Below are 24,589 nucleotides of genomic sequence, written 5' to 3' on the forward strand. Positions count from 1 at the left end.
CATATTGCTCCCCAAGGGTGATGTTAACGCTGAGGCAGAATGGCTTACACAGGCATGGCCAAACGTGGCCCTCCCGATGTTTTGGGACTACAACTCCCATCATCCCTAGCTAACAGGACCAGTAGTTAGGGATGCTTGGAATTGTAGTCCCAAAACAGCAGGAGGGCCAAGTTTGGTCATGCCTGGCTTACGACAACCCTGTAATGTAGTCCACTGTTCTTGCAGGCTATGGGACAGGTGATCATGCCTTGAGAAGAGCACTACAGTGAGCCAAACCAGAGACTACAAAACCAGAGACTATGATAATTGTATGGTTTGAATGTGGCCTCTCAGCCTCTATTTCACACACACACACACACAGTAGCGCATCAAACAGATGCAGCAGTACATCATAAACATATGCAACACTCACAGAGGCTCCCTCCCCCGTCTATTGTCTTCCACTGCTGTTAAGCGCTGAAAATTGATATACAGTATTTCTTTTGGGAAACAGGCTCAACCAGGGAGGCATAAATCCACCAAAGAGCCTTGTGTTGCAAAACATACCCTCAGTTAATGGTTGATTAAAATAGGAACCTGAAATCCACCCCCCCCCCAATTTTATCCAAACCAGAAAAAGCTACATCCTTGCAATATCCTTGAGTTATTTCACACAAGTGGCCAATAGGAAACATTTATAAAATGCCTTGGTAAGACACAAAAACGGTTGCAAATATAAGATGCCTGCCTCACAATGCACGGTGTTTAAACCACTATGACTCTGCTGTTTTTATCTGAATTTTCTGAACCTTGGTCAGGTTGCGTATCCCTGGTAGGTTCTTTAATGGTGACAAGAGTGTTGGAAAAGCCAGACATCTTACCTGCAACAGAATTGAACCAAATGCTCATGGAGTAGAGGTGCATGCAAGAAAGTGGTGGATGAGCTGGATCCTGATAAAGGATCCTGCACCCCAACCTGGGTACATGCACTGAGTCTATACACATGCGGTTAGCACGAACATAAGGATGGTGGGGGCTGAAACAGCCAACCTTCAATTCATCACCTTGTTTACTGGTGGCATATTGGGAGGTGGTCATTTAGGAGGCAGAGGGCTCACAAAGGCAGTGTTGGGGTGAGGGAGTTTCTGACCGCTTTCCGCTTTTAAAAGTGTTCATACATGCTTGCATCAGTGGTGGATCTTGGGGCCTCAAATTTCAGCGGCAGCCTGTGCGATGCCAAAATTCAGCGCCCCTTCACCTCTCACACTCCATTGTCGATCATAGTTGCGGTGCCCCTGGTGGCAATCTGCACCCGGTGCGATCGCACCATTCCTGCTCCCCTAAATCCACCTCTGCTTGCATCTTTTCAGGAAGGAAGGTCAGAGCTCTCTTGTCATCCTGTCCAAGCTGCTGAGAGTCGGTGGCTTTAAAAAAAAAAAAAAGTGTATAGGGGGAGACAAAAAGGGGGAAATCAAGTTCACAAGCCTTCCCTACTGCCATTGTAAGCATCAAAAGCACCAGGAATCACTTTGTGGTGACACCCCCTGCCAACTGACAGACAAACCCAAAATATAATCTGCCCTAAATTCAGATGAACCCTGAAAGAGGGAGAGAACGAGACTAGATCCAACAGGCGGTACAGGGAGCTCACACAAGTCAGGAGTGGAAATGTCGTCGGAATATTGCTTGAGTTACACTGTGCCCCCAACCCACCTGTACAGTTGAGCTGAAAGAAAGTCTTCCTCTGAAAGCCCTTCAAAACTCAGACTGAAGTACCGTAGTCTCCATGCACTTCCTTGAGACAAGGCTATGTCCTGGAAGCCCCGCCTAGGTCAAAGTCACTGTGTTATGGAGGTCTTCTAGATTAGGGGTGGAGGACCCTTTTCAGCCTGAGGTCACATTCCTTTCTTGGCAACCTTCAGGGGCCACATCTTATGGTGGGTGGGGCCACAGGCAAAAAGTGGACAGAGCAATGAATATAAATTTTGCCTTTGTAAAGCAGGCTAGTTTCACACACCTCTCTATCCTCCATCATGACAATACCTCTTGCTCATCAGAATTCAAAGATGCATTCCAAGAAGGCCCCTGGGTCTTAACTTCCCCACCCCTGTTCTAGAAAATCACTAAAAGTGCAATTTAATAAGGCAAGCTTTTTTATTTTTATTTTTTAAAAATCCCTTCTGAAAGATTGCTTTAATACACTGTAAGAGAAAGGAAGCTATAGCCTGTAGAGCAACTTTGCAAAAAATAAAAATAAAAATGACAGAGGGCACATTAAATTACAGATTCAGTGGGTCTGAAATTAATCTCTTCTGCTTATAGTTATAAAGATGGAGTGGTTTTGTCACTGGGCCTCTTCTGGACTTCAGGAGTTTGGCTGGGTCTCGTTTGGCTACCCGGTGAGGGAACCACACCGTTGGTAAAATTAAAATGTCAGAGAAAGAAACTAGCAGTAGCTGTGCTGGGTTAGAAGAGTTAAAAACAGCAGCCATCTCCAAACAAAAATACCTGTCTCTTGGTTACTGAAGGGAAGTGAACCAACTGAACCCACAAGCATTAAAAGCGGGTGGGATGGGGTAGCCATTTTTGCATAGCTGCTTTTCTAATACAGTCACAATTTACTGCTTCTCCTACTAAAACAGTAACACTTTGGGTAGAATATGTAATGCTTATAACTACTGTTGGGCCCAAACATTCCATTAACAGTGCTCCCACTTTTGTGCTTTCTGGCCTCAAATCTTAGAGATCTAAGAGTGTATATCATGCTCCAAAAAAGAGAGGAGGTAGGTTGGGAAGAGATTGGAAGAATAATTTTCCTATGAATCTTAAAAGCTGAATGGATTATTTAGCCCAACCATGACCTCTCTGGTCAATATGCATTCGCTTTGGGTTTTCTGTAACTCTTAATTTTCATTTTCCTAAGACTGCACGCAAATGATTCATTTGCATTTCCATAGTGTTCCCCCGTTAAAGAAAAGTGAACAAGTTTGATCCACCTGGTGATTCCTCCAAACGTCCTCCAGATTCTTGGGTTACAAGCAGCAGAATGCAAATCTCCATGTCTCCCAGGCTGGTTCCATTGGCAGCTCCACTCTTGACGCACATCAAACTGACCATTTGTCCAGAGCACAAAACTGTACACAGAATACTTGGGGCCTCCCAGTTTCCAGTATCAGTGCAAGGAGAGTAAGTGTCCAAGAGTAGCTGCCCATTCTCTCCCGAGGGCGCAAGGATCCCTGTACATCAGGCAGATGAGCTGCCAATTCAAGCAATGGAAGCAGAGCAGCAAGAGGAACCAAATAAACGCTTGCTGAAGTTATTCCTTTCCTCAAGGAGAAAATTCCCAGGAGTTTCCCCAAGAAGTAATAATAATAATAAAAAATAACCACCCATGGCCTTGTCACTTGCCTGGATGCAAGACCCCTCCTTGGTGTCAGTTCAAATGCATTTCACCAAGTCCCAAGGAATTATCCAGAACTGATGAGTGGCATTCACAGCGGTGACAAGAAGATTCTGATGCAGCTGTGGGCCACCCAGCTGGGCTTCTCAACCCGTTCTCATGCTCTCTGCATCACGCTTTGTACCAGCACTAAATTGGTTATTCCCTAAACAGGAGCCCATTCACCATATGCAAAAAAGGTTTCTCCCCACCCCACCCCAAGTATCATCCGTTTCTCACAGAAGTCTGTTCCCGCAGTCGCATCAGATGCCAACTTTATTTGAGAACCAGCATGGGGTCTGTCCTGTCTTTTCGAATTAAGTAGATTCCGTGAGTGAGGTAGTACTCCCTCTGCAGGAAGGCGTAGAAATAGTCTGAGATGAGCAAGATCTGCAGGGGAAGAGAAGAAAACACATGCAGGAGTGACACCTTGATTCACTCGGAACAAAATGGCTGCACTTCCAGACCAAGACATGCTGTACTTTAGCATATGATCAGGCACTGTCAAACACTATCAAAGCTTATTTGGTTTATATTCACTGAACTATTATAGACACAAGCCAACCTGCATAGCAGTAAGGCTTTTAAACCATAAAATCATTACCAGTTACAAAAGGGCGATAAAGCTACTAAAGAATAGCCAGATTGTGTGTTGAAGCAGTAAGGAAAAACCCAGCAATGATGCATTATCTTAACAATTTTATTCTGGAATGCTCAATCTGCTCTGGGAGGAGCTGCCACAGATGCTGTGGCTAATTACCAATGCAACCCTCAGGCTGAAAGAGATCAGCAACTCCTGACCTGTAGGCTACCCAATGTCCTGATTTCCTAGGAAGGTTAATTTCTTCCGAAGAAGCACTATAAACAATCCTCCTTAAATGCCTTTTCTTTTTAGAACTCAGTGACATATCAAAGTGTAGCCGGGGGAATTCAAAATGACCTTAACAGATTGGAGAACTGGGTGCAAGCTAACAAAATGAATTTCAATAGGGACAAATGTAAGGTTCTGCACTTAGGCAGGAAGAACCAGATGCACAAATATAGGATGGGGGACACCTGGCTTACTAGCAGTACATGTGAAAAAGGATTTAGGGGTCTTGGTGGACCACAAGCTTAACAAGAGTCAACAGTGTGATGCAGCAGCAAAAAAAGCTAACGCTATTCTAGGCTGCATCAACAGAAGTATAGCATCCAGATCAAGGGAAGTAATAGTACCACTCTATTCTGCCTTGGTCAGACCACACCTGGAATACTGTATCCAATTCTGGGCACTACAATTTAAGAAAGATGTTGACAAGCTGGAACATGTGTGGAAGAGGGCAACCAAGATGATCAAGGGTCTGGAAACTAAGCCTTACCAGGAGCACTTGAAAGAGTTGGGCATGTTTAGCCTGGAAAAGAGGAGACTGAGAGGAGATATGACAGACATCTTCAAATATCTAAAGGGCTGTCACATGCTTGTTTTCTCCTGTTCTGGAGGGTAGGACTTGAACCAATAGCTTCAAGTTGCAAGAAAAGAGATTCCGACTAAACATTTGGAAAAACTTTCTGACAGTAAGAGCTGTGGGACAGTGAAACAGACTCCCACAAGAGGTTGTGGACTCTCTTCCCTTGGAGATTTTAAAGCAGAGATGATGGTCATCTGTCATGGATGCTTTAACTGAGATTCCTGCATTGCAGGGAGTTGGAGTAGATGACCCTTGGGTCCCTTCAAACTCTATGATTCTATGAATAAATATATTGTCACATCATAGTTTGTGAGAGTGCAAGATCCAATAGAAATCAAGTATGCATTCAGCTAACATATGCTAGCAATTTTTTTAAAATATAAAAATTTATCAGCACCCTTTTCACTAATCCTTTCTGCTACAGTTGACTGCTACTGTCCACACCCAGCAAAAGAAGCATGAAGGCTGAGAGCTTGGGGAGTGGACAGGACAAAACTGTGTCCCCCACACTTATTTGCGTTCAGAACATAGGCACCTTATATTTCTCCAACACAGCAGCAAATGTTTTAATGGCTTCCAGTATGCTGTGCACCTGACCCCTGGAGCATTTCATTTTGACCTAATTCTTCCTCTTGCAATTAATATTCAAAAAGACAGCACACCTGTCACTCTGCATGAAGGAGACTGAAAGTAACCATCTGTGCGGAAAACCATCTACTCAAGCAAAAGAAACCAAGAGGACCTAAAAAGCTTGCAATTTCCAAGGTACACTTTTAAACATAAACATTCATGCACTAAGACAGGGACGGGGACCTGGGGACTCCCCCCCCCCTCGAGGTCATGCTGGCTGGGGCTGATGGGAGCCATAGGTTCCCATCCCTGACCTAAATAAATCCAGCTCTAAGTCACTCCATATTTATATACGGTTAAACTCAAAAGATGAAGAGGAGGTGTGGATTCCCAGAAATTTTAGGGACAAGTGGTGAAGGGCTAAAGTAGTCATCAGTCAAACAGTGCCACATACTGGAGTGACTCTGAATGGGGATTTGAACTTGAATTCCCCACATCGAAACCTAACACTCTGAAGTAGTTTACACAAACAGCAGATGAGATGATAAACCAGAGTGGACTGTGCAACTCCAGAATACAGCTGAAGGCTCACAAAAATCTTCATAGGAAGCTGCCTTATCCCGAGTCAGAGCATCTGCTTTAGTGCTGTTTCTGCAGACTGATGGCAGCATTTCAGGGTTTTGTGCTGGGAACTCCCCCAGCGCTACCTAGAGATCCCAGGAAGGAACCTGAACCTTCCGCATGGAAACCTGGAGCCTTCTGTGTACATCAGGGTTTCCCAAAGTGGTGAATATTGACCCCCAGAAGTTGATGGGAGGTTGATAGCTAGCAGTACAAGTGGTCAGGAATTATGGGAATTGTAGTCCTAAAAAAACATCTGGAGACCCAAGTTTGGGAAACCCTGCCTTAGACATACTGGACAAAGTAAAGGACTGCAGCTTAGGCTGAAATCCAAGGTACACTTTCCTTGAAAAATATCCCCGTTGAACTGCGGAAGCATACCTAGGCTCAGGCTGCTAGAGGAGATGCAGAATAGTGGCAGAAACCAACCATGACTCTTACAATTGGATTTGGGAACGCACAGCTTCCTGAATACTTCTATCCAGCTTGCAGGCTCATACTGGTCCTCATAGCACTTCTGTTTTAATTTGTTGAGAAACCCGTTAGCTATCTTTGCAATGACCACGGGAAGCTGTCTTATAGCTTAGTTAGCTTATGCACTGACTGGCAACAGTTCTCCAGGGTTTAAAGTAGGAGCCTTTCCCCACACAAATGAAGATTCCAGGGACCTTTTGTGTACAATATATAAGCTCTACAGCCCCTCCCCAAATTCTAAGAGTGTAGACCCCCTTTTCTCCAATTCAAAGCCCCATCTGGGATTCAAACCCAGAACCTCTTGCATGCAAAGTAAGAACCACTAGAGACCAACAAGTCAGTTATAAAGACAATAAATGGTATTTTAAAAGACATCACAAAGCTAGTAAAAAGTGGACAAGAATACACTTAATTCACTCTTCGTTGCAATCTTGCTGTTTCTAAGCCTATGTCACAGGCAGTTTAGGGAAGGAGGGACACAGTCATTTTTGTCTTTTAAAGTTAGAAATTCTAGTGTAAAAGTTATCAGACAGTAAGTCACTAAATACTGGTATTGACAAGATTCATGCACGCAATATGCAGTTCAATTAAATTTAATTAGCCAGATGACTAGGTTGATCAGAGTATGTATGTAATTATCTGTGTACAGTGGTACCTCGGTTTAAGAACAGCCCTGTTTACAAACTATTCAGTTTATGAACTCCGCAAAACCGGAAGTAGTGTCCCAGTTTGCAAACTTTACCTCGGTCTAAGAATGGAATCCGAACGTTGGAAGGGCACCCAGCGGCGTAGCAAGCCTCTGGGCTGCTGGGGGCGGCGGCGGCGCAGAGGAACCCCCCTGGGGGAGGGGCAGGACGCATGCGGCGTGACGTCATCGTGACGCCACGACGCACGTGGATGCAGAAAGGGGGAATTTCCCCCTTCCCATGGCTTTTTTTCGGCGGGGGGTGGGCCAGCGAGGAGGGGGTGACAAGCGTGAAACCCCCCTCACTGGCCCGCCCCCCGCCAAAAAAAAGCGGCGGAAAGGGGGAAAAGAGAAGCAGAGCTTCCTCCCCCCCCCCCGCGGTTTTTTGCGGCAGGGGGTGGGCCAGCGAGGAGGGGGTGTCATGCCAGCGTGACACCCCCTCCTCGCTGGCCCACCCCCTGCCGAAAAATAGCCGCTGGAAGGGGGAAAATGCGACATGCCCCCGTTCGGGGCCCACCCGGCGGGGTGGGGTGGGAGGGGCCGGCCAAAGTGTCACCCCCCCTCCCCTGGAACTAGGGCCAGATTGCCCCCCACTCCCCCTTGCTACGCCCCTGAGGGCACCGGCGGTGGGAGGCCTCATTAGGGAAAGTGCGCCTCGGTTTAAGAACGGTTTCAGTTTAAGAACGGACTTCCGGAACGGATTAAGTTAGTAAACCAAGGTACCGTATATACCCGAGTATAAGCCGACCCGAATATAAGCCGAGGCACCTAATTTTCCTACAAAAACCTGGGAAAACTTATTGACTCGAGTATAAGCCGGTTCACCTTTGCCGCTGTGGAGGAGAAGGAGGAACGAGCAGCCCAAAAGCAGCCCTTTGGGCTGCTCCTTCCTCTTCCTCCTTTGCTGCTGTGGAGCTCACCCCATCACGGGGATTCGAACCGCCATTCTTCTGATCGGCAAGCCATAGAGCTCTGTGGTTTAACCCACAGCGCAATGTTCCCTTGTGTTATACAGAGAAGGCTGGGATCCTGTCCTGTTTAAGCAGGAACCAGGGAAAGTGAGCACCTGTGGGGTTTTAATACTTCCTTAACTGATAGGCTTTCTGCCTTCTGGGGTCTAAAGTTTGCATTTATGTGAGCAGTTCAGGAATGGAACAAGCTGCCTGGGGAGAGTAAAGAACCGCAGTTCTTGTATGCTTCTTAAGGAATGGTTGACTGGGGTGAGCGGGCGGCGGCACGAGTGGAGAGAAAGGGCTTATTTCTCGCTGCCCCCACCGCCCGCCTCACTCGAGTATAAGCCGAGGGCAGCTTTTTCAGCACAAAAAATGTGCTGAAAAACTAGGCTTATACTCAAGTATATACGGTACCACTGTATTTACATATCTGTGAGGAACTGCAGAAAATGGTTGTTTCACTAACTAACCCATATAGTTAAAGCTGCGGTTTGGATAAGTATCTCAGAGCCTATTGCTCTCCAGTGAAGTTACTGAAAGTGATGTATTTCTAACAATCTCCTCTGCCTTTGTACCAAACACTTACAACAATTATTATTCTAATTTCTTTAATATATCACCTTTTTTCTAAGCAAGCCCAAGTTAGAAGAATGCTCAGTGCAAATGACCAACTTGCGAATCCCAGAGACTGACAAAGCAACCATATGTGCCTTTTAATATTAAAATGAGCATTTAATACCTTTCAGGAGAAAGATCAAATCAAACTGTTTTGCAAGGAATTATCTTGAAGCAAACAAGAGATCAGCAACAGGGGGAAATTTAATTGTTTTTGCTGGAACAGAAATAGATGCAACGATGAAATTTGGAAAGGGGTGTTGCTTCATATGACGAAATATACAATTAAAGTAGACAGATGGAGTAACTAGGCACAGGAGACCAAGTCTAGGAGCCAAAATCTCCACTGAAGTGGATTATTACCTTGACGTACTGAGCACAAGGAGAACAAAAGACGTCTATGTGACACCCCTTTGGCATTAGCTTACATACCATGCAAGGATGCACAAATCATGGGAGGTCCATAGCCACATCTGTAATTCCCCGCTCCCTACTAGTTCACAGCAAAATCTGCTTAATGCAAAGGAAATTCAGAACCTCTGATACAGAACACTCCAGCACACTGAGCAATACAGCTAAGAAGGAGATCTGAAGCAATTGCAAGATTGCTGCGGTGCCCCTCCCATTCCTGGTGACCCAACGCTTAGTAATAGTGGAGCACTCCTGGCTGCACAGTGAAATGTGGTGAGCCAGATAAGAGCAGATGGGTCCAGGGAGCTAGCGAGCCAAATCGAAAAATCCACCTACAACAAGAGAAAGCAACTGCTTCTCTAAGCTGCCAAGCCCCAAATCAGAATGTACAAGAATAGCATTCAGATAACAAGATCCTGCAGTTATACTTCCCCGTTTTTGTTCTCCGAGCAGACCTTATGCTGTATAGATCTGGGACTGAAAGAGAGACAGGAGATGCAGCACAAAACGCACAACATGAACACATTTTGACAAATCGCTCTTCAAAGATAAGATGCTAGCTAGGCAGCCCTGTCTGCACTAAACATAAAATATGCGCCAGGAAAACATGAATAAATTATGCAAACTGAGCATACTTGACTATATTATTAAATTTATTCTAGGCATTATATAGGAATTTAGGAAGTAGCTTCATGATGAGACAGACCATCGGTCCACTTTGCTCAGTACTGTCAAAACTGCCACAGGCAGCAACTCTTGAGAGTTTAAGACAGGTGTCCCTCCAGACTTTACCTGGAGAGGCTAAGGATTGAATCTGGGACCTTCTGTACGCAAAGGAGATATTCTCCAACTAAGCTCTGGCCCATGGGACAGGCATGGAACTGTGTGAGGCAACTTAACAATGAAATCTTACACACACCCCTCCAACTCTGGAGATTTCACTAGATATTACACATGCGCGTGCACGCGCGCACACACTTTCTAGCCTATTGCTGTAATGCCAAGATTCCTATGACATTTGACTTCCATGTCCAGTACAAAATCTGTTACAAGTAACTTAAGAGGGCTACTTAAACCTCACCCACCACCTTGTTTTACTAACCTGTCCTACGTTGAACGTCAAAGTGATGGCGTAATAAAAATTTGAGTTGGCACTTCCTGCATAAATCCAGAGATGCCATAAAACCGGGAAGAGCAGGGAGCAGACAATAAGCACACAGGAAAGGATGAAGACATTCCGGAGGACTGCAACGAAAAGCAGAGGCGTCATTAAAAGTGGTTAGCTGGTATACTAATGAGCCCTTGGCATTGTACCATACCAACTTCAATGGGGTGGCAGATACTAATTTAGAGGGTTGTTCCAGAGACAGCTGCTATAGAAATCCCTCTACTTAGAATAAATAATTAACTGCAATTCCCTGTGTCACATGAAAGCTTTGACAGGCTTATTCTGTACTCATTTCCCAATGCCACCGCCCCATCGCTTCCACATTTTTTATTTGAGCAGGTGCAACATACAAAAAGTCTAAGCAATAACACTGGAAGATAAATAAAGATGGGGACTGAATGGAAAGCTAAATTTGGACCAAACTTTCCCCATCTTAAAATACAATGAAACATTTTGTATAGCTTTTGCAGAGCATTTCCTTTTTTACTTTTCAGGCACACTAGTCATGCCAGCACAAGACAATTCCCATAACTAATATTGGTTGTTGGTGAAGCGTTTCAATTTACTTACTTGCTTCTGGTATCGACACAGCGCCTTTCAACAAAAAAATGTTCCCAAGGCAATTCACCGACAAAACCAGTTTAAACATTTTAAAAGGGAAACGGGTGGGGGGGGGGCAAGTTTTGAAAATTCTTCTTATGCATTCTGATGAAACTAATTAACAGTAGATTTCATGAAACTTGATCCTACCAAAACTCCTTGCATATCCAGGCTGAACTCAAAAGTGAACTTAAAAAGAAACAGGTTAAATTCTCAATCCAAAACACAGTCAGCCACCACTGACTGATTGAGATTACAAAACCTGCCCCCAAGCAAGTCACTCCAGGAAGAAAAACAAACCCTTCCTGTCCTGAAAGGCAGCTGGATCACTAGACTTTGTCAACGTCATCACAGCAGGCAATTAAAGTCATTTTGAAGAATGATTTATTCTCAGTCTGCACACATACAGGGAGAAAGAAGAAGAGCAAGTGTCAACTGCAAGCTGCAGCTGAACAGCCAGAGTGATGAAATGCCAGAGCTCTGAGCTGCAACACACACACACACACTCCGGTCCAATTTTAGATCAGCACAAACGAATCACTTTTGAATTCCATTGATCTCACTGGGAAAGATAAGCATGTGCTTGGTACTCTCCTACTGAAATCAAAAGGTCTTAGAACTCTGGCTGAATCATTCCTCTGTCGTTTTAAACGCTACTTTAAGCTCGCTTTCCAACAAGGAACGGCAGTTTCACACAACTAATGGCTTTTCCAAGGTGGGCAAAAATGACCGGATTAGGGATGGCGGAGGGGAAAGAATAAAACGCAAATCACTTACACTGATAAAGGTGGCTCCAGAGTGGAAGGAAGGCCATGTAAAGGGCAATGTCTCCCACAGTTGGGTAGGACTTGAAGATGGAAATTATGGCAAGCTGAACAAACATGAAGAAGATGGGGTGCTCCCTAGAAGGAAAAAAACAAAACAGACTGTAAATAACTGGATGGTGTAGATCAGGGGTCCCCAAACTAAGGCTCGTGGGCCGGATATGACCCGATGGACTCAGTTATCAGGCCTGTGGCGACCCCCACCGCCCACTCTTACCGGTGCGGTGCAGCTGCCCACTTCCGGGTTGGCAGAGCACCAGAAATAGCTTGTGTGCATGCGCAAGTGTCATTTCCGGCGCACTTCCGGGTCTGAGGAGGCCCGTGCGCACGATCACAAGCTATTTCCAGTGCTCTGCCAACCCGGAAGTGTGCCGGAAATTACGCTTGCGCATGCACACAAGCTATTTCCAGTGCTCCGCTGACCTCAAAGTGTGCCGGAAATAGCATGCGTGCGCGCATATGGGTGTACGCTCCCCCACCCTCCAGCCCGCCACAGATCAGCACTGGTGGAACCGGCCCGAGGCCTGTTAAGTTTGCCAAACCCTGGTGTAGATGCTGCAGTAATGGTAGAGGCTGCTGTTCTATCAGTCTAACCAGCTGGCCTTCCAAGAGCAAAATTAAAACCTTTAGACAGGGATAGCACCATTTCACACTGGGGCAGAAATCAAATGCATGAATACTCCCTGCATCAAAACTCTTTGCCTGGGGAAATCTGCCATGTCAGGATGGAGCCTAGCCTTCTGTGGTTTGTGCTCCCTGTCACCAGGAGTATTTAAAATACAAAATCTGTCCCCCTCCTTCTTCCTGCATTCAGATATAGTTTAGCCTCACCTGTGATATATACACTCTAGCTAGGAGTTTCTGTTGTATTGCCACCTTATGTCATTAGATTACATCATATGCACTCAACATGAGTGCAGGCTTGGTAGCATAAGGAAACATGGTGGATAGAATTGGGTGTAGACAACAACAGAGGCAGCAGAGTGCATGTGTGCTGAAAGACCTACACCACAACTTGAGAGTCCAGCGATACAGTCTGAGAAAGGGGCAAACTCTTGTGCTGTACCCTTCCAATGCACGAAGCTCGGACTGCTGCACCAGTGTGATGTAGCAGCTAAAGTCTTCAACTAGGACCTGGGAGATGAGGGTTCAAATCCCTGCTCAGCCATGAAGCTCACTGGGTGACCTTGGGTTAGTCATTGGACAGTATTCCACATAACTGCACAAGGATTTCTGCTTGTGCAAAGGCAGATCCCCTCCCTTTCTTCCACCAATGAGTGTTGTGCGCCATCCCCAAATCTTATCCAGAGGGTTGAAGGAAACCCTAGAACATATTTAGGGGGAACAGAGAGGAAGGAGAACATTCTACAGCACAATGAGCAATCCTTGCCCTGACAGAACATTTTCTTATCCCTACTTTGACTGAAAGCTACTCTCACAGTCTTATCTACTTCACAGGGTTGTCAGGAGAATAAAATGGGGAGAAAGAGAGCCACGTATGTCACCTTGTGCTCTCTGGATGAAAAATGGGATATAAATGGAAAAATAAAATAAAATACCCCACTCTTCCATCAAGGAACTCAGGAGTGGCGTGAATGTAGCTGTCGCAATTTATCCTTAAAAAAAATTGCAAGCTGGGTGACCTGTGAGCTAACTAAGGCCGAGAGACTAGCCTAGGCCACCTGCTAAGATTCATGGCCCAGCTCCATTGCTCTATCTCCCATGCATCAAGCAGGCTGAAGCATGGCTGCCATCTGACTGCGACAGGGCAAAGATGATGCCTACAAACTGAATGGCAATCGCATCCCTTTTCAGCATAACTTCACATGAGACTTGGCCTATAGTATGTGTTGTGGCTATAGTTGATGAGGAAAGGAGAAATTAAACTAGTTTGAAGTATCTTGGCAAGGTCAAACTGATCACAGTTGCTGGGAAGTGAAAACATGGTGTGAAAGGGACAGACGACGGTGCCTTCAAACTGAGAGAGACCACTGTGCCATCACACTGCAGTTACCACATGAGGTCACATGAATCCCTTCCATACTATTCTTAGCTTTGCAAGCACATGGGACAGACAGAGTGTGGCATGACTCCAACCAAGAAGGACAAAATGGATCTCCCAAGACTGCAACTTAATAATGGAGGCTTCTGGGCTTCTATGCATTTCCTAGGCATCGTTGCATTTTATCTTCACAACCACCCTGTGAGATAACAAGGCTACCAAGCTAATTTCACGGCTGAGGCCAGGGTATTTTAACCTAGGTCTTCCAAGGACAAGTAAAAATATCTTTTGATATACCACAGTGACTTTAGGTTCTCATTTGCACAACTATGTATGTACAGTGATTTCTCAAGTTTGATCTCATAGCTTTCCTTTTCAGAGCTTATACAGCTAAAATATAGCTGCAGAGGGAAGCATTCACCTGAGTCCCACCAGTGGAAGCCCTGCATAAGGACTTCTGCCTGCACAGTGGGGTTTCCGCATTCTCTTCCCACATGCACCCTCTGTCCCACCAAATTGGCTCTGGGGGGTTGAGAGAACCCCTGGAAAAGTGCGTGGGAGGAGGAGGAGTGGGATTGCAAATACAAAACATTCGTCACCCACGGTCATACACAACATGGCAATGCTTTGATAGAGCCTCAGAGACAGCTTACTTATTTTGTGAGCAAGATACTTTCATATGATGCATGAAACGGATTGACAAAAGTTGCACATTCATGAGCTGAACAACTCTGAACAGTCTAGGCTCTTAACCATAATATAACTACTGATTTTTAGACTGAACTGTTATTATGAAAGTCTTATTTTATTATTTTAATTTGCTTTTTTTAATTGCAAGCCACCCACTTGAGAGGGGCTGTATAGCCCTGAAAGGCATACAGATACCTAAATAATAACAATCAATGAAGTTAAATGATGAAACAGTCTTGTGTATAGTTTTGCAGCAACAGGTTGCGACACATGAAACCTGGTCCATACTTTCATATCTTTTCCGTCCTCTGTAGCTCCAAATTATTTGAAAGACATAACATTTCTAATAAATAAATAATGCATAAAAAGCAATGTTTATGCCACTTTGTTTAATTTTCATTTACCTGGGGGAGGAGATCATATTTTGAGCTACACAGCACTGTCAACCCTAAGTACACCATTATTCCTCAGGAGGTATAAAAGAGTTAAATTAAAACCTCAAACTCAACACTGAATAATTCTGCTGTTATATGCAGAGTCGCTTTTACAGGTGAAACTCGAAAAATTAGAATATCGTGGGAAAGTCCATTTATGTAAGCAATTGTTTTCATTAGCTACTGGAGTTTAATATATGAGATAGACTCGTAACATGCAAAGCGAGATATGTCAAGCCTTTGTTTGTTACAATTGTGATAATTATGGCGTACAGCTGATGAGAAGCCCAAAGTTGAAATTGTTAATTTGGGGTTCTCATCAGCTGTACGCCATAATCATCACAATTATAACAAATAAAGGCTTGACATATCTCGCTTTCCATGTCATGAGTCTATCTCATATATTAGTTTCACCTTTTAAGTTGAATTACTGAAAGAAATGAACCTTTCCATGATATTCTAATTTTTCGAGTTTCACCTGTATACAACAAATAAGGCTCAATTGGAAGCATGGCATCAGGCATGTAAGAAAAAAACTTACAAATGTTTGCTCCATCTCATTTAAATTGGATTGCATGTGCTGTGTAAGCATGCTATGGCTTCATGGTCCAGGTGAGCACCATGGATAGCAGTTGAAGGTTCTGGCTGAAACATGAAGCCAGCTATGCGGAATGCAGCACATTTTTCTCTTACATGCACAGCATTATGTTAAACCAAGCTTCAGTTAAAAGAATAATAGTGATGTTCAACAAGGATTAGCCAAGCTAAAGTGAGCAATAAGAGCCCCTCTAGAAGAGAACACTGATCACTCCTGGTGATGGTTTTACACTACCTTGTGCAGCAAAAGCTTTTGTCAGCAGCATTAAAAATTAACACTCCTGGCCAGCAGAAACTGAGGAAGCAGCAGCAGCAGCAGCAAAGAGAGAGGCAAGAATAAGAGAGTCTACTTACTTTAGTTTCACCGACAAGGGAATAGTATAAAAGAAGACGTTGATCTGAAAGACGCACACGAAAAAGAGGCTGAAGTGCTCGAACATTTCAGCAAAGAAGTACCAGAAGAGGCCGATGTTGGGTGTCAGGTCTGGAACGGAAAGGCTGCAATGGATGGCACAATGTCACAATCAGGGAGTATAAATACAGCTTAGTAGAACACTAGATCAACGAACAATTAAGAGTAAAAACGGCATGTTAACGACAAAGACATTGCAAAGCCATGGGACTGCCTTTAAAGATGGTTCAGAAACTTCAGTTGGTGCAAAATATAACTGTCCACCCACAGGTTGTGGCTGGGAAGCTGGAGCATATTACACCCATATCATACCAGTGTCTGAGCCTGATTGAAAGTGCTGGTGATGACATTTAAGGCCCTAAATAGTTTGAGACCCAGCTTATACTTAAATGACCTCGTTCCCCGCCTTAAAATCTGTTTCAGGTGCCCCACTTAGGTGCCCACCTGTAAATATACTTAGGCTGTTGTGCACATGGAGCAGGGCATTCTTCGCTGTGGCCTCACAATTTAGAACTCAATTCTATATGAAGTTAGAAAGCCTCCATCCTTTTTAAACAGGCTTTAAAGATCAATCTTTTACTGCTGCTTTTAGCAGCTAGTCTGTATTTCTCTCTCTCTCTCTCTCTCTCTCTCTCTCTCTCTTTTTTGCCACACTCATGTCAGTTTCTTCTGTCTGGTTTTTCATCTAGTGGTTTAGCTTTTTGTATATATATTTGTAAACTGTTTTGGGAACAATTTGGTTTGAAAAGCAATCTATACTTTTTTTAAAAAATAAACCAAGCACTGCCTCCACCACCCACCCAAAGCTAGGCTTTCCCCCATTATCTTCACTATGGCATTTACAGTTCCATTTCAACCGCAAATTTATTTCTGTGGGAAAACAGTGACACCTATTGGTCATAATAGCTTATTCAAGGAACACCCATTGTCCTGTGTTAGGTAAACAATAATGACTCTGAGGAACAACAACAACACAATGCACTGGGGACAAACATGTAGTTGCACATTTATCCATTTCTAATGTTTCAGGTTGGAATATCTGGAAACTGTGGGGCTTCTCACCTTCCCACTGTGCTAGCACATTCTTTAAAACCTGTCCAAAGAACTGGTGCCTTTGAGGCAGTGCTCCTTATAGAATCATAGAATTGCAGAGTTGGAAGGCATCACATGGGTCATGTAGTCCAACCCTCTGCAATTCAGGAATATTTTGCTCATGTGGGGCTCAAGCCCACAACCCTGATATTAAGTGTCTCATGCCCTACCAACTGAGCTATGTATCAGAAGCTATGCTTACCTAAAGGATGTACCAAGTAGAGCAACATCAGGGATTGCTTATTGCTTTTCCTTTCTTGTTAGCATTTAATATATTGAGCCATGTTTAACCCACACGTAATCTAAACTCCTCTTAGACATTGGCTTTTTCCAGTAATTGTGACTACTTGAATTAAGAATATAAAATGATCCTTCTGGATCAGGCCAGGGGCCCATCTAGTCCACTATTCTGTTCTCTCCATGGCCAATCAGATGTCTATGGGAAGCACACAATTGCTCTTAAAGAGCCTTTGAACACAGCTTCTCTTAATTTACAGGATCTCCATTATAACAAATCTCAGCCTTATGAATGCTTGTTATCCAAACATCATTGCATGCTCCTCAGTTAAAATGCCAGTACAGCACTACATAATTAGCACTGTACACCAATTTATCAAGTATCTTCCAAACCATCTTCCAAACTGTTTATCTTCCAAACCATTCAGATAAATGAAGTTGCACTATTCACCCAGCAATGAATCACCCCTAATTAACACGACAGTGAACAAACATACATATCTTTTAACAACAGGAGGCTTAATTCAATATTTTAATTGTTCCACTGTTTTGCGTTCTGAACTCACAAGTACAATAAGAAGCTCTTCAGCAAAGGGGACGGTGGTTTTATAGATGGACAGATCCAGTGCAAGTTCTACTTACATGAAACCATAAACAGACGGAATAAAATCCCAAGAGTTGAGGAGGAAGAATGAGAGACAAATAATCACCACCAGACTTCCCAAATACAGAGCTGCATACTGCATGGTGTAAAGCCAGAAGCCTTTGCTTTTCATTTTCACTGGTATGAACTGACGCTATTGGGGGAGAAACAACATCACAAAGTAAGTTTTTTTTGAAGTGGAAACATATAATATGGAAAAAAAACTTTTCCAGATCAGGGTTTGCATATTTATGGAAGAGCGTCTGTAATACAGAAGGCACTTGTTTTATAATAATAGTGCAAAATCCTAAATATCTAGGAATGGTAGAGTAACAATGGAATGGACCAGTCTATAGCAGGGCTAAAAAGTGGTCTGCAAAATCCCAAATCTTGGGAAAATATCCTGTGCCCTCTGACTGAGAACCTCATTTAATCTGTTTTACAGGGCTGTGTATATACATGAACAATCAAAGATTCCAACCGCATCTGACTCCCCCAAGGACTCAGATCAACATTCAGAAAAAGAGAAGCCAGATGCTTGTCATCTTCTATAGAAGGGCAAGAAAGAGAATTGTTGCCAACTGCAGGGCCTTCCTAGACTTAGTTGATTCAGAAGAAAAGACAGTCATCAAAACTCTCTCCACTTTAGCTAGATCAGCACAGGAAAACACCTGGCGTTTCACAATTTGCTCAGTAACATTGGCCATGAGAGAATGGAAGAGTCCTCTGTCTCGGCCAAGGCGAGCTGAAAACAACTTGCAGGTTGCTTTCCAGTTTGAGTCGTCTGTCCCCATGGAAGTCTTGCAAACTGTTGGCAACCGGTGCCACTGTGGTACCTATCAGTTTGTGTTTGCTGCTCTTCCTGTTTGCTGATGGTTGATAGGAGAAGCCATATTAAAAACATAGCTTTTGCTGCTGTAGAATGTTTACCTGCAATAAATACAGAACGGCTGGTGCAAACAAGGTGAGAGGGTACAGGGACTGGTATGTTGCTAAGGCCAGAAATACAGCACTGAGCAAGGCACTACCTGCAAAACAGGAAAACAAAGTAATTGCGACAGCTAATCATCACTAGACTTTCCATACTCAAATGGGCTTCTAAAATGAAAGCATTTGGTCAAAAAAAGGAGACTGAAGGATGCTAAGAGAAACATTCCCTCCATGCATGCATTGCAGATTGCCAGATGAAACGGTCTTCTCTCTCTTCCCTCTGTGCACTGTTCACCTGCCAATACCACACACACCCTGAGCCAATTTCAGGGGGCATGTAGGGCGTGGGGGGGATGAAGACCCATTGCGCAAGCTGAAGTCCTTGCTTGTCAGGTGAACCCCACACATTATCTCCTGGCAAACAGTGAGGGTGGATGTACATAATCTGTGTGTCTGGACAAGGAGTTTGAATAGGAACAATGTAAGTTCTGTGCACACCCATTCAACATACTTCGGCATCTCCTGTCTAGGCCACGGTGGATGTAGCAACGTGGACATCAATAAGGCTGCAGAGGGTTTTGCAGCAAGGGCAGATGAACACATGACAAACGGAAAAGCTATGTCATAATGACAATATTTTTTATCAATAAACCTAATTAAGAGGAAAAATAGTTATTTGCTCACCTTCTAGAAAACAACCAGCATCAGCATATTTTTTTTTTTTTTTTTTAATGCTACGAGTAATACGTTGCGGCTGAACTTCTAAGTAACTATGATTAACGCATAAAGATAATGGGGGGGGGAGCCCCGTTAGGCCTAGAAAATGGCTTCAACATTTCCCACTATTAAGTCAATGGTCAAGGAGTCATATATAGCCCCTGCACCAAGGACTCTTTCTCAGAGCGACCAGAACTCTCTCCAGACCCCACCTCTCACTGGCCCAGCTTCACAACTGAAGTGGTTTTTGCCTGGCTGGAATGCCTCCTTGAACTCTCACTTGCCTTGATGGAGGAACAGAGAGGAGTAGGTGGGTGTAGAAAATTGCCTACAGCACAAAGGTAAAAGTCACATGGGCAGTTCTGGCCATTTTTGCCTTTGGCCCCGCCCACAACTGGCATGTGGCTCTCAGAAAGCTGCCCAGAAGCGAATGTGGTTCTCAGACTGAAAAGGTTTTCAGTTGTGACATCAAAGACTGCAGAACCACAAACCTATCTGCCATCTCATTTGCCTGACAGCTCAAACACAACCACACACATATTTTATGCATTTAAAGCGGCACATTTTTTAATTGTTATAAAAAGAAAAGCTGAGAGGTATGCCCGTTTCCCCCAAATCAATTACCTTTAATCGTTGCCAAAATGAAGAACGCAATCACGGTATTGTGGATGGCACAAGTGGACTTTGCAACACAAGACATCACAGTATATGGATTTAAGAGATAACTGGAAAAGAACAAAAACACAAAGTCAGGGGTCTTCCTGTATATCTCCCACTTCCTATATATCTCTCCTTTGACCTAGCTGTTCTGTGAAACCTTTGGTCTAACCCTGTAATTCGCATCCCCAGCTGATATAAACCTTAAGTATGCATATTTGTATTTGCACATTCGCCCTTTGCTTATCTAGCCTCTCCTTTCCTTCTCCTCCATCAAAAGGAGGTTATAAGCTGCTTAGGGTAGAGACTTGTACTTTTTCTTTTTACTTACGCTACTCTGTACATTAAGGGCACTGTATAAAATAAGCAGCTGCAGATAAGGAGTTAAAACGAAGCCAAGCGATCAGGATTCTGCCATCTCTTTTTTATTTCTGGGATGCGCATGCTTTGTCATCCAAGACCCTGAACTGAAATGGTACCTTTGGGACCCTGCCAAGTTAAGTACTGCCCTTGCAGACAAACCTATTTTCCAGCACAACACAAGATAATTACAAGAGTCTAAGGAGGAAAGGAGAATGTTAAAGGAGAAAGAGTACATTTAAAATGCAATCTCATTTGGAAGCATGACGATGTAATAGGAGAAACTGTCCTTTTGTATGTAAAATGAGTTTGGCAGAAGGTGAGATTAGGATGGGTAGAGGAATGGAAACTTTATATGTAGCAGAACTAAGAAATGGTTGATATATGTTATACTGGTTCAGTTTGCACGCAACACTAAGCCAAACCGTGGTTTAGTGCAAATGAGCAAATGTGTAGGTTCCTGGAGAGAAGATCATGGTTGCTTTGTTCCTCCACCGGTCTAGGTGCTGATGCTGCACTACTGTGAGCTAGGACATGGTTTGGCCTAGCATTACATTTGAACCAGAGTTTGTGACTCAAGACAAACCATGAGCTGTAGCCAAGTTTGTTTCCTATGATTTAGCAATCATGGTTTGTCTGGGGGAGATAAACCATCAACCTGCCGTCAAATGTAACCCTAACCCAAAGCATGGCTTAGCTCACAGTATGGTAGCGACAGGATCAGAGGAGGACCAGAGTAGCCACCATGTTCTCTTTGGGAACCAAGGTTTGCTTATATAAGCTATGTCATGGTTTGGCTTAGAGTTACATGGGAACCAGGTTGCTGATGTATTAGAAATATTATGTTTTCCCTATGCATTTCTTCTTTCATTTATGCCTATTCTTTCTGACTCCGGGTTTCGCCGCACGCGCAGAAGCATTCTGCGCGCTTTGCACATGAGTGCTCTGTGCACTCTATTGCATCACACACATGTGCAGAAGCAGCGCTCTACTTACGGACTTTTCGGGGTGCGAAGGGCACCCTGGAACGGATCGCGTCCGTAAGTAGAGGTACCACTGTACACGCTTATCTGGGAATAAGTCTATTGAAGTCAGTGGGATGTACTTCTGAGCAGACATGTATGTGATTGCACTGTCAGGCTGTGAGCCTTTCAGACCTTGAGACTTCACCTACCTATCATTCACACTAATTGTAAATTCAGGTGGTGAATGTAACAACAACAACAACAACAACAACAACAATATTTATAGGTCACCCATCTGCCTGGGTTTCCCCAGCCAATCTGTGCAGTTTCCAACAGAATATTAAAACATTGTTGTAGCCAACAATGGCCACTGAGAAACAAAAAGGGGATATCAAAATGTGCAGGGAAACCCTGAGTTTTGCCAGAGTACAGGAAGACCCCAAAGGGGCAGCTCCCTCCCAGAAAAGCTCAATAAGGACTGAGCATGTTCAGTAACCACAGAATAATGATTGTCTGCAAGAAAAGAAAAATAGAAACCTGGGGAAAGACTGAATGGAATGGCCTAGGGGAAGAGGGCATGGCTGGCTGGCACACTGAACAGAAGCAGTCTTATTGAGAGGTAAGTATACACTGCAACACCTTGATGGAGGCCCCACTTCTTATTGTACAATTACTGATACTTGTCCTTCCACATTTGGTAATGGATAATGGTAAAAACGGGGGGGGGGGGATAGCGTGCAACACCTATAAGAAAAAATATGGTCTGCCACTGAATAGGTTTTATTTAAAAAATTAAGTGAACACACAGAAGATAATTCAAGGACCATTATGTGCTAATGGAAGGACACTTACAATGGGCTGAATTGCAACTGTGTGGGCGGCAGGCTTTGTGGGAGGTGTTGCAAGCCTTGAACATAGCTGAGTTAGAGTGGTTGAGAGATTACAAGATTACCGTAAAAAGCGCACACACATCACTGTATATCTTCCAGAGGACTGTTCTTTTTAATTATTTTAAGATAGTTCCTTAATAATAATAAAAATTGAGCAATTCAGTTGTTTCTTTTCACTAGGCTCAAAAGGGACACACAGATAGATTATTGCTCAGTAGGTGAGATTTTGGGTGAATCATTACCATTAAAATAAAACTATTAGGAATAAAGACACAGCAAGATAAGGTGTGTGAGTTAAAAGCCCTTTCCTTGGGTGCTATCCTGGGATAGGCCCCAGGCAGCTGCTTCAAAAAACTGGATCAGGGCAGGAGGAAGGGGAGATTCTCTGTTTCTGAAAGTCAAGCTTGTGAAGGTAGTTTTGGGAAAGAAGCCTGCAATTTTAGCAGAAGGTAGTACACTATTCATTGGGTTCATGAAGCTCATCCTCTTTCCCTCTTGTTGGAGGGACAAGAAGGAAAGGGCAGAAATGTTTACTGGGGGAAAAGAGAGGGGGAAAACACAAACCATAACAGTCTTGTGCACCTTTGGAATGGACAGGATGGTTGTGTGCAGACAATGCTCCAAAACACAGTTTTGAGAACTGTGAATGAGCAGTGGGCTTGTGTGCCATTTCCTTCCCAGGCCTCTCCTCCCCTCGTGGACAGGGCATAATTCATCATTTCCTGTCTTAATCAAACCATAGTTTGCTGGTTAGGAGATGGTATGCTTGGCAGAATGAGGAGACACTTGGCAGAATGAGGAGACACTAGTACTTCTCTGGATCCAAGCCAATATAATTAGTAATAACAAACTTTCTGTGTATTAGAAGATTTTTACCCACTGAAGGCAATACTTACAACAGTGCAACCTTGAGAGGGATATAGTACATTTCCATGGGGGTCCGAATAAGCTCAGCTGCATCAGGTGCATATTTATCCAGTTCTATTAGTAGCTTTTGCTTCTTAAACTGGATACGAAAGAAAAATGAGATGTCACAAAACAATGTATTTGTATAAGTTACCAAGCCTCATTATTGTGCTGCCTGAAGAAAATTTCTTTTTACTATAGCCCAAAGCTTATTAACTTAGTACTTAGATTTTTTTGTTACTACCTTTTCATAGGAGAACTATTTTGTGTGACATGAACTTCTACAAATCACAGTAGTTTCCCCCCTCAACATTGCATCAGATTCATTTGAAGACAATTTTAGAAATATATTGATGTAATTATATATTTAAAATGTCACTTGCTAGATAAATCAATATTGACCTTTCAGAAGAGAGCCTTCAAAACTGCTTGAATTGCAAGCATTACAGCTGCAGTAGTTTCCTTTCAGTTTTCATGAGTTAATAAGGTCAAGTCACAATCTAGATTGGTATTTATTGGGTGGATACTTACTATGTGTCTCTGCCTCCTATTTGTACTGGAAAATGATTCACCAAGATAATGGGCATATCAATCTGTCAGGAAACCCCCCTCCCCGTGGCTGGTAGGATCGCGGGAGCGTCTGCAGTATAGAGAACCCCAGAAGCTGATTACCAGTTTGTCCTCCCCCTCAAGCACCAGAAGCGACCATTCCTCCGATGGGGAGGGGGAGTCAGAGGCAGGAAGGTGGTGCAGGGGCTCTGAGAGGATCGCAGAGCCTCAGCACTGTGGGGATAGCAGGGAACGGGGTCAGGTTCCCACGCTCCGAGGGAGCAGACAGGAAGGACGTAGAGGGGGGAGGCGGGGGTTGAGAATCCCGCGCCTCTTTTGCTGGACAAAGAACAGGAAAGAGTCATTCCTGGACTCTGCAGATGGATGAGATGGACGTTTGATCTTTAGCTCCACTGTACATAGATGTGCACAATAAAGAACTTAGTTTTTAGAAGTTCTGCGTCTGGCGCTTTACTCATGAGCAACCACTGAACGTCCTTACACAATCTATATCAAAAGCCTCTACTGTAAGGATCTCTTCCACTGACCATAAGGAAAGTATTATCCTCTCCTTTCCAGAGAGGGTTTTTAGTTTCATATTCCGTACAATGGAATTTCAAAGGGATTGGTATGGATTAATCAGTCCTGCTGGAATACTAGACTAGACTGGCTGAGTTGGGACAATCATACCTTGAAGCCGATATATTTACAATATGTATAT

At 43.8% G+C, this 24,589-nt stretch overlaps 1 protein-coding gene across 1 annotated transcript in view; it reads right to left on the minus strand.

Annotated features, from left to right (window-relative positions):
• Positions 1-2,114: 2,114 nt before the first annotated feature.
• Positions 2,115-24,589, minus strand: part of PIGU (phosphatidylinositol glycan anchor biosynthesis class U) — a 30,529-nt gene continuing 8,054 nt past the window's right edge. The window contains exons 5-12 of the mRNA XM_033153307.1: positions 23,310-23,419; positions 20,166-20,266; positions 18,825-18,922; positions 17,894-18,048; positions 15,865-16,008; positions 11,741-11,865; positions 10,298-10,440; positions 2,115-3,808 (exon numbers count right to left, since the gene is read on the minus strand). Of these exons, the coding sequence (XP_033009198.1) occupies positions 3,695-3,808; positions 10,298-10,440; positions 11,741-11,865; positions 15,865-16,008; positions 17,894-18,048; positions 18,825-18,922; positions 20,166-20,266; positions 23,310-23,419 (990 nt within the window). The 3' untranslated portion in view covers positions 2,115-3,694. The remainder of the gene's footprint in view (positions 3,809-10,297; positions 10,441-11,740; positions 11,866-15,864; positions 16,009-17,893; positions 18,049-18,824; positions 18,923-20,165; positions 20,267-23,309; positions 23,420-24,589) is intronic.

Source organism: Lacerta agilis, chromosome 6 (assembly GCF_009819535.1).
Source record: "Lacerta agilis isolate rLacAgi1 chromosome 6, rLacAgi1.pri, whole genome shotgun sequence".
Lineage (NCBI taxonomy): Eukaryota > Metazoa > Chordata > Lepidosauria > Squamata > Lacertidae > Lacerta > Lacerta agilis.